Below are 10,856 nucleotides of genomic sequence, written 5' to 3'. Positions count from 1 at the left end.
TTTACAACTTCTGATAAAAACATGTATTGAATTTTCAAAATACCTGTGTTAGCCAGTAAGTGGTGTACAAATTTAAAAAAATAACAGATGGATTGATAAACAGATAAATATAGATGCATTACAAAATGACCATACAGGGGGGGGAAGTCCAGTTAAATTGGACTTACTAGATATATGCAAAGCAGATGTACTTGTTACCATGTTGGTTTTGTAACTAGAAATATGGGCATGAAGTGTCAGTGTATGCATGTACATTTTTAACAGGGCACAAATGTAGTTCTTCCTTTTTGTAGTATGTTTACACGTGTGGAATGAATCCCTCCTACGTCTGGCAAACATTCTTCACATTGGGTGACCGAATGAGGGCCGTGTCCTTCGCGATTCAGCAAGTTTTTTTTTTTAATGGCAGGTGCTGGGAATGAGAAAACAGCAAAGGAGACCTGTAGCAAATCACAAAATGTGTTTTGGGACTGTTGTCGAGGCTATAACCACCACTTTATAAAATCACTACACAACAATGAACAATGGAGATCTGCAGCCGTCATTAATTTGTATTAATTGTATTAATTTCCCTAGATTCCTGGTTTCCACTAGTGCATCCCTGTGTGAAAAGAAAAGTCCTAATAGTGGCCTATGAAAGCTGTGGTTTCTAGACTGCTTTAGTTTAGTTTTCAAACTAAACAATTCCAATCAAAACATTAGTTGCCTATGATTACAGGACCAAAAAATAACCCAAACAATCCAGGTAAAGGATGTCATGTTACACTTGGGACGATTATTACATCCACAAACACCTGTGGGTTAGAAAGTACATTGTGATGAGAAAACAGGTTATATTGCATACACAAAGGGAAAATGACTTTGATCATTTACACAGTTCTAAATGCTATACACATAATCCTTTATTTGTAACACCACTAAAAATGCCAGGAATCGTTGCACTAACAAAAAGACTGAAAAGCTGAAAACTGCACGCTGCATATTGGGAGCTGCATAAATCCCCTTTATAAAGCATGTTATGCTTTGGCACAGTAGTTTATATTGGTTTTAGGTTTCAATCCATGATTAGTGTTGAGTTTTTATCATTTTGTTTTACAGTAAAAGTATGTTGCAACATAACTTAGCATTAGTTGCATTTAGTAATAAGGTTTAACAACAAGAACATACATTTGCAACTAAGAATGTGGAAAGATGGGCTGACAATTAAAATTACAAAAGCACTGTGACAAACAATACAAACAGTTACGGAAACATTGCACAATATTCCATATAACTTACATGATCAAAATAATGAAAATATAATCAAATATATATATATTAATATTCTCAAACAGCACGGTTAAAACTGTAGCGATATAGAATCTTCCATCATTACTAAAATTGTCCCTCGGTTGGAAAAACTTGGCCTACGTTCCAGTGTTTTCTCATGAAGACGGATGTCCTATTGGATGCAAGATAATTGCACTCTCCCATGTTAAACACTAACAGCATCATTTTCAAAAGGGTCAGTATAAGAAGCTGGTTACACAATAATTATTAAAGCCTGGTTTAAGTAACCAAATCAATACATTTGTATTTTAAAGGTGCAGAATGTGGATACATGATACATTCTACATGTACCATTTGAAATAAGTTTGGGTGTCCCAGATGAGGCTTTAGAAATTACTTTGCTGCCCACATCTTATTTTGCCTCTTTTGAAAATCACTGCACATTTGTCATCAGTAGACTTTTTTAGTTTTTATTTAATCTCACCTCTATGGTATAGTATGCGACCTATACATAAATTGGAAAGAAAACAAAATCTAACCACTATAAACTAAAGCCAGAAACAGTCAGGTGCTGGGCATTATTTCTAGCATCAAAATAGGTAGTATCCGTCTCATCGTCAGGTTGGGGAATGAAAGGCATGGGTTGATCCTGTAAGTTTTCCCAGTCCAAACCCTCAAATAGGGGATGCTGTTTGAGTTCTAGAAGACATATGAAGAATAAATAAACGTAAAGCACATTCAAACCACACAAAAGAAGCAGACATTCTGAATAATGCAATAAAAGTAATCTGAAATGTTTTCGAATGCCGTTGGAGTCTGGTTCTCACCTTTTAGTCCTGCTCTCTTGGTCATGTCCATGGTCAAAAGAATCTCGATGGCGTTCCTTGAATTGTGTGACAGCTCCTCTTCATCTTCTGGCCAAGGTATGTCTAAAATGGTGGAATTGTAAAAGTGTGAAACACATCAGCTGCATTCTTAACGGTTAATTTTATGATGCAATTGTGCATTTTGTAGTTCACACATTAGAGGACATGTGAGGGGGCCAGTTGTCTTTCAGAGGTGTGTATATTCATTACGAGTGAATTCCTGGGGTTGAGGCTGCACTGACCCCCTGCAGGAACTGTAAATCCTTGCTCTACAGGCATAGCACTGGTGTACATGTGCTGACAGCTCCTCATTAGGGGATACATCATCCCATAAGAGCATGTCAAAAAGCACAGCAGGTGCTCCTCCCAAAGCCAGGCAAGCAACACAAAAAATATAGCACAAAAAAGGGGACAGGAAGCAATTATTTCTTTCCACATGTTGTTTACCATGTTTGTTCAGTATGTACATACCAAGCCCATACCTCATCAAAACATTTTCTGGAGCAATATGAACATGAAAATGGGCAATCTGGATTGTAGAACTAAGTTAAATAAACACATTGTGCTGTGCAGCCTCTGAAAGCTCACCTCTGTTGAGTATGTTCTGGAACACCTGCTGTGGCGTTTCATCATTGAACGGAGGCACTCCCGTCAGGAACTCGAAGAGACACACGCCAAGAGCCCACCAGTCTACCATGAAATCTGAAGAGCATGAAACACACTTTTAGAAAGCTGCCTTCATTTGAAAGTGATCGGTCAAAGTTAGAATGTCAATATGATGTACAAAATGTATTGTTTTAAAACAATGAATGTCCTACAAATTATAAAATAAGGTGTGCGTTGTGATACCTGAGCAAAAAGCACTGCATACTCAATGGTGCGCCACATAACAGTTTCAGGAAGAGTGACTGACACTACATTGATCGAGGCTGTATTTCTTGCTATATAAGATGTAGCATAGAAAATAGTAATTTAAAGTGTTATCACATATCACTTTATATTAATGCAAGTCTGCTTAGAACATTATGCTATAGCACAGTTTGACATTATGTCTTAAATTTACTTTGGACATCCAATTATTCCACAAACTGAAGCACTCAGTTTCCACTAGATACAAAACATTGATACAAAAGTACAAAATCTGTTATATACAAAATAATGTTTTATACATAACATTCTACAGAATACTCAACACTGAGGAAAAATGAAACTGTGCTTCTTTAATGAAAGGCTTGACCAGATTAGACAGTGAATCTTGGGTTTAATTAAAAATGTATAAGAAACCTTCTAACATACGGTTCACATTCACCCTCTCAAATTCATTGAGAAATAACATAGGAGCAGTTACAGACCCATAATGACAAAAAGGCACAATAGCTGAAACAGTTAGAAAGGGAAATAGCTAGAGCAGCTGAGGGTCTTAACAGATGTAACTTTATCAGTGTTAAAACAGTTCATTGTTATCTTCTAACAATCGGCCATCTGTTTTTTGTGCTGCTTTACAGAAAATAGTGAAGTGCAGCAAACAGAAACAACAGCCATTGGCGCATGCACTGCTCAGAAATTCCCAGGGTTTAATTGCTCATGGCAACACCTTAAAAAAAAAAAGCAGGATTACAGCACACTTACCACAATGGGCAAATCCTGGAACTTAAAGAAAAGCATTGTTAAAACAGTATTACACTGCATGCCATTGATCAAATATGGCAAATCTGATTACAGTGTGAAATATTTAGCAAAGCACAAGACTGTAACTTTAGCCAATATCTTAAGAAAAACCTTGCATGTTAAAATGAAGGTGTGAAATACCCATATTAAGATTCTTGCCGATTTGGACTTAAATGAAAGCACTTAAGATTTCATTTCTCAATAGGAGTCCTTTATGGGCATAAAATGTATTGTTACGAACCCAACAATGTATTAACTAGTCAGGAGTTGACCTTAAATCAAGGTGTGTCAATTGTATCCTAGTCAGGCTCATTTTGTTAATCTCTACAGGTGCAATGCGAAACTTCCATAAAACCCTAATGAGTCAACCCCCTACTCTCCCTTGCGTGACCTCTGAGTCTCATGTCCAAGGTCTGCTTTCTTCTATTCAGATCCCGCAGGAACCATTTCATGAAGCCTAGCACTGGAACTGGTGAAAAACCGTTCGTGTTCCTTACCATGAGGTTTTCCTAAAAGCAGTTCTGGAGCCAGATAGTCTGGAGTCCCCAGGAGAGGCCCTCCATCCACAGGAGCCGGTCCTCGGCGCACGCTCTTTGGGGTCCTGAATGGGGTATGGGTATGGGTCTGCTGAGGAGTCTGAAATACACCTACACACAATCACAATCTTCACACATATCCTGGTGTCCAAGTAAAAACAGTTTCACACGTTTATGTGAAACATCATAAAGTTCAACAAGTTTTACATCTTAAGCCATGTCGTCTTTTTTCCTTAAATGCCAAAGGATATTCAAAAATGTAGAAACTCAAAACAAGTACCTCTACCACAAGAGCACAAGGCTAACATACAATATTAAATATAAGAATACACAAAAACAATTACCATTCTTGTGTATGATTAACCACTGCTGTACTGTTACCAGAGCTCTTAGAAAATCTTGCCAGTTATATTATTTTATTTTTTTCAAACACTTGGAGAAGATCTAGCTTAAGAAACAGAGCTAACAAAACACTGTACCTGATACTGTGAACTGGCTGTGCTGGATCGTCTGCTCTTCTGCACAGGAGTCACAGCCACTGGAATACTACTGAAGGAGGTCGTTGACATCTCCATGACATCCAGAGAGCCAACACTCATCCGTGAGCTCACAGTCATGTTGGACCTATTGATTGAGCTGCAGTAACTTCTGAAAGCCACAACATTCTTTTGTTTAAGGGCAGAGGGAGGTTTCTTTGCCACACAGGGTTGTAAAGGGTGGAAATCAAAAAAGTGCTCTCTCTCTCTTGCCTGGATTAATTGAGAAGAAGAATGAGGAGGCTTTGAGCCGTTACTACTGTTGATACAGGGCAAATTATCCTGATGGAAAATTAGGGAGCCTTCGTTCTCGTTAGCATCTTCAAACGATATGTCTTTCACACAGTCATCCACTTCGCAGATGTCCTTGTCAAGGATAGCTGTAATATTAGACAGGTCATGAGCTGAGCAGTTTAAGCCCAGGTTTAGAGTTCTCAATTGTTCATCATCTTCATCAACAGACACAAAGCTGGAATTAATAACTTCCTTATGGTTATGCTTTCCAGGTTGTTCATCTAGTTCACCCAACAGGTTCTTAGCTACAGGAATAGGACTGGTCCTTCCTAACATTTCATCTTCTGCAATTGTGGTTTTAGTTGTACCACCTCTGATATCCTCAAGCATCACCGAAGCAAACTCCATAGTCAAGCCTGTACTGAACGTAGTCTCTTTTTCTGATATTGGACACCCTCGTTTGTATTCAGCAGTGGTTTTCTTGAGCTGAATGACTTCGTTAGGACTTTTGTCGACCTGCTCAAAACCTCTCTTCACAGCTCCATTCTGTTCACCAGTGGCCTCTTTAATGCTGGCTTTTGCCTTGCTGTCCACCTGTATGGATGGGCATACTTCCTGGTTCGTCTTGGAAGCAGCTTTACTTGGAGTTCTGGAATTAGAAGCATGATTCTGCAGAGTAGCAACAGAAGATTCATTTTCATTGAACTGCAGTTTCTTTTTTTCAAAACACTCATTTTCAAATACACATTTCCTGGAAGTGTCTTTCGGAGCAGATTGTAGGTATCCTATTTGAGATCTTCTATCAAGCTCACAATGTTCAGCTGGTCCAAGAACAGAATCCCTGCTCAGTTTCCTGAAATCATTCACTGCATTCCCTCCACGAATCCTCCCAGCACTGAGATCCCCAGGTACTGTATTGGTAACCCTAGTCCTTTCATGTGCATTTGGGAAATTCTCTTTCTCTCCCATTTGCTAGGGAAAAATAATAAAAATAATGACACATTGTAGAAAAAGCTATTTGATTACTTTGTCCTTTTCTATAAAGCAGATGCTTACAAAAGATCTGTAAGACTTTCAAAGATCTGAGAATGAAAACTATACAGTACCTATAATACCTTAGGAAAAGAATATAATGAATATAAAACAACATTGTGAAAATAAAATCTATTATTTGAAGGCCATGTATGATTTTAGTAGCTCCTTGTTTCTCTGAATCACTTATTCGAGAAAATTGTGGGTTTGAAAAGAATCAACATGCGCTGGAAACATTTCACCGACTTGGCAGAAACAATCTGTTTTGGGTTACTTGACAGTGTGATATAAAAGATGGAAAGCAGACTTCAACCAAAGAATGAGTGCTTTAGTCAGCCTCACTATGCCCTCTAGCAACACATTAGAACAGTGTGACACAGCACAACCAATCTTAATATGTACACAAACTTCACCTCCAAGATAGTATTGTGCAGTTAGATCAATTCCAAAATTTCCAAAGTGTAACTAAACACATGTAGTCCATAAACAATCATCGTACATGGCCTTTGAGTAGCAATAATCTCTGGTATCGATAATTTTAAATACATTATGTATAGGTTTTCTTTCTTCACATTTCAGTATAGGATAACTCTGAAATACCTACTTTGAACAGGAGATCTACACTCCCAGGAAATAGATTTGCATAACAACAATACTTTTTTGGCATCCGGATGCTCAGGGTTATTGATTTTGTTCAAGGTAGGACTGACCTGCTGTTCAGAATCCCACACAGGGCTGATACAGCTATCAGACTCTGTACTAGAAGGGAAAAGGCAGGACTGACTGCTGACACTGGAAGACTCGAACCTTTTCCTCGATTTTAACAGCCTTGGAGTCAGACATTTCACTGGAACACCAGGACTGAATGTTGAACTGTTGGCGTCTGAAAATAACAGAGACATAAAGAGTATATATATTTTAACATGATATACATAATGTATTGTAAGATATTACTGGTATTGCTATTATAAGCAGCATATTGATTTTGACATTGATCCTAAGTCTGCTTGAAGCTTTATATGTTATACTTTAACCACGGTTTAATTAACGCCAGCTAAAATTAAAGCTTGCATTTACTAAAATATTGATCAAAACAGATACAGAAAGTATCCATTTCCTTATTTTAACCTAATGGCAATACATTTTAGACAGAAAGGTTTACTGCACAACAGCAGGTACCTAAAGCAGAATGACCTTGCTCTGCATGACAGCAACATATTTTTTCACTATAGTCTTTAAAGCACGTGCTACTGGAAAACAACTTTTCACACTTTAGACTCACTGCTTTGTCATAAAACACATATTATACATTTTGGTCAACATCTTTGAAAGATGCATCATACATAGCCACCATTATCCTCATTGACACTCCCCTGGGTATCATCATCGTGTCCATTTGCTTCAGTGTAGTCTTAATATGGCATGGTTGTCTGTGGTAAAACCTGCAGTAAACTCTGTATATTTCTGCTTATATCATAAAGAGTCTGAATATATTTTCTCCATATTCTTTCACAAACTGTGCATACCCAATGCTGACTGAAAGCCACAACATGTTCCTAGCACTTTCACCTACATGAGGAACCATCGCTTCAACATTAAATCAATTTGCTGAAATGTGTATTTGAGCAAAAACATTTGAACAAAAAGGAGGGTAGATTACATGTTTGTACCACTTACATGATGCACGGAGTACACTGGGGCTGCAAACTGGAGAACTAAGTAACATTTGTTTTTTTCTTCTCAACAAAGGTGAGCAGTGCGACCCTCTAAAATGCTGTACTCTGTCACAGGACATTGGGCTGGCTTGTGCTGAAGCTGAACTGGACAGCTTGCCTTTTGCTGGTGTGTTCTTAAAAAAGTAAGGAAAGCATTAATTACAAATAAAAATCCCATTTGCTATGAATTGCAATGTATACATTTCTGTATATATATATATATATATATATATATATATATATTCTATACACAAATGTGAAATAGATACCACAAACCCAACATGAAACTCTACATAGACTGTCTGTTGATGCTATAAAACTGTAGAAGAGTTAATTATTAGACCACCCTGATGAAGGAATTGCAGGTGGGAATTCTTTGAGGTTAAACCAAAAATCATTGTACCCTTAATCCCACCATTCACTCCATAATGAATTACTAAAAATAAGTATTTCTTAAGATTTATCAAATATTTAGTTCAGAATTGTTTCACTTACAAGACCAAGGGAGCTGATCAGAGACAAAACCTGGCCAGGCGTACGAAAGTAATCTTGCTTCGGCTTTGCTAAGGAAGGCGTCGTCAGGATATCCATCAGGTTCAACTCTTATGAAACAATTTTGGCATTTCAGTACATTGCATTGCATTCATGAAAAACATGGGATAGAACTACATTTTTCACACACTTCAGTGGCATTTCCCTTTCATCTTTTAATTGATTGTTCTTTTAGTTCACAAAACAAAATTCAGAACAACCAGAAAAATACTGCAATTATAGAATTTCATATTTCTTACATAATTGCCTGTCTTTATTAATATAAAATTATTTATTTTAACTGTATGAAATGCTAAACCAATGTTTTTAAAAACAAATTTTCTTTAAAAACATCCACTAATTAATTTTACATTTCTTATGGACAGGTACAGAAACAGGAACAATCGTCACAATGTAAGTGTCTATGAAGCACACACACACTTCATAAATCTAATAAATCCTAATTATGTAATGAATAAGTGGTATAACAACTCAAAGTATTGAATCAATTCAAATCATCACTAGAGTCAAAATTGTAATTTATACTCACAAATTCAAGTTTTTTTTATTACTCACACTGATTACTCTAAACTATTTTTTTAAGTTATGTTAGCCATTCTTAATATGAACTAGTAAATCATTTAGCTATTTTACTTGTGTACCCACCTCGATTTAGGTTAACTTTTGAAAGCCCAAAGTCTGTCAGCTTGATATGGCCTTTGTTGGAAACAAGCATGTTATCTGGTTTTAAGTCTCTGTTAGAAAACAGTAGGGAATAGGAAAATATAAATAATGGTTATTATTAACAAATTATTACAAACATTTATTTAGACATGAAACTTAAAACATGAATCTGGCAGATTACCATACCTGTGAATGATGCCATGTCTGTGAAGATAGTCTAACGCGAGTGCAACTTCTGAAATATATTTTACCGACATGTCCTCATCAAAATAACCATATACATGAAGAAGAGATTTAACATCTCCACCAATGAGATACTCCATTACCTGGTGTGAAACAAACAAACAAAAATACAATATTCTTTCATTAAAATTTTAATTGAAAGTCTGCTGGACTATATTATGTTCTCAAATTGAATTCTGAAAATGTGGTTTGTGCAAAGTCCCTCACAGACTTACCAGGTATATGTTTCTAGCTGTTTGCAGTGAATAGTACAAGTGCACAATAAAAGGGCTTTTGCTCAGAGCCAGTGCATCCCTCTCTGCCTTCAGTTGGTCTATCATGTTTTTAATAACAATATCAGCCTTCTTCATGACCTGAAAAAGAAGAGGGTAAGTAGAATTGTTTCCGAATATAGAAAACTCAAACCCAGGTTTCACATGCGTCCTATAACCAAGCTCTTGAAAACAAAATTTGCAAGCTGTGTTCAATGCAGTTTCAATAACTGGAATCTGTCAAGCTTTATCTACGTGCCTTCTGAATGGCTGACACTCAAAACTAATCAGAGACACATGAGACACTTTGCATGTAGTCAAAAGCAGTCCGAGAAGATCGTAGTGGAGACTTTATATATAGTTCCTAATTTTGTCTAATGTATTATTTAGTATTAGTGTTATTATACGGATTCATGCTTGGCTATTTTTCCATTTGTTTTGTGTTAAAACAGCACGTCAAATATGCCTCTTTCCTTTATTTATTTTATTGTTTAAACAATTTAAATCTCGCAGAAACTGCTGTGCCTTTATACTGTGAACGTAGTACTGGGCTATCAAATTGGAGCAAACCTGTTAAAACCTGCCCCATCTTTTATGACAACATATCTATTTAGTCTCTAGAAGATATACATATTGTTTAACAAATTATACAGATATGTAAAAAGGCTAATTGCATATACATATATGAATGATGCAGGTTAATGTAAACATGAATTCCCTAACACTAGAATGAATGGAATAATTTTGACAAGCTGCTCAGTTTGTATTATTGGCAGTGTAATGTAGTGTAATTGCTGTACCTTTGCTAACGCAGTACTCACTACGGAAGTAAACAAGCAGCATCAAGAACAACAGATATCTGTCCTGAACAAACCACAGCGGAAAGACCATGTCCTCACCTTGATCGCATAGAGCCGGGCATTGCTTTTCTTCCGTGCCAGGAAGACCTTCCCAAAGGCACCGCGGCTGATCGGCTTCACGACCACGAAGTCCTCGACCGAGGCCGGCCTGGCGCCTCCAGAAACCCCTTTCATCAGGTCATCGGGCTGATCTTCTCCGTCCATAACTGCCGACACCGGGGACAGAGCTTTCAGCTTCTGGTAAATGTGAAGCGAAAAGTGACCATCTACTGCGTCCGCTATAGAATTGAAAATTGTATAAATTCTTAAATTATTATTCCCCCAAAAAATATTGTTCTGAAGGTTTTCAGTGTCGTTTAAACCAAAACATGGACAAGAAAGACGAGACCTCCGCCTTCCCCACACACACCCGCTGGACTTGTTTTCAAAAT

The 10,856-nt window shown here is 37.1% G+C and overlaps 1 protein-coding gene across 2 annotated transcripts; it reads right to left on the bottom strand.

The window, feature by feature from the left end:
- Positions 1–26: 26 nt before the first annotated feature.
- Positions 27–10,856, bottom strand: mastl (microtubule associated serine/threonine kinase-like). Of its 2 annotated transcripts, XM_066717960.1 has the most exons (13): positions 10,465–10,856; positions 9,530–9,667; positions 9,258–9,397; positions 9,054–9,142; positions 8,352–8,458; positions 7,819–7,990; positions 6,852–7,024; positions 4,819–6,081; positions 4,301–4,439; positions 3,765–3,785; positions 2,724–2,837; positions 2,097–2,198; positions 27–1,968 (listed from the first exon to the last, which is right to left on the bottom strand). In XM_066717960.1, exons 1-13 carry the CDS (start codon positions 10,627–10,629, stop codon positions 1,811–1,813), a joined length of 2,781 nt encoding a protein of 926 aa, XP_066574057.1. In that variant the 5' UTR covers positions 10,630–10,856; the 3' UTR covers positions 27–1,810. The 2 variants fall into 2 exon arrangements, with proteins under 2 accessions (XP_066574057.1, XP_066574063.1); XM_066717966.1 differs by lacking the exon at positions 3,765–3,785.

Source organism: Amia ocellicauda, chromosome 2, assembly GCF_036373705.1.
Source record: "Amia ocellicauda isolate fAmiCal2 chromosome 2, fAmiCal2.hap1, whole genome shotgun sequence".
Lineage (NCBI taxonomy): Eukaryota > Metazoa > Chordata > Actinopteri > Amiiformes > Amiidae > Amia > Amia ocellicauda.
Note: the sequence above shows the minus strand (reverse complement) of the source record. Positions and strands in the feature narration are given on the sequence as shown.

Bases quoted from the DNA above. Each gene is read 5' to 3' on its own strand.
- mastl (XM_066717960.1), bottom strand. From the start codon at position 10,629: ATGGACGGAGAAGATCAGCCCGATGACCTGATGAAAGGGGTTTCTGGA. The intron at 9,143-9,257 runs GTATGGTAATCT...GTTTTCTAACAG, and splicing joins AGACATGGCATCATTCACAG to AGACTTAAAACCAGATAACA. The intron at 2,199-2,723 runs GTGAGCTTTCAG...CCACCATTTTAG, and splicing joins CCAGAACATACTCAACAGAG to ACATACCTTGGCCAGAAGAT.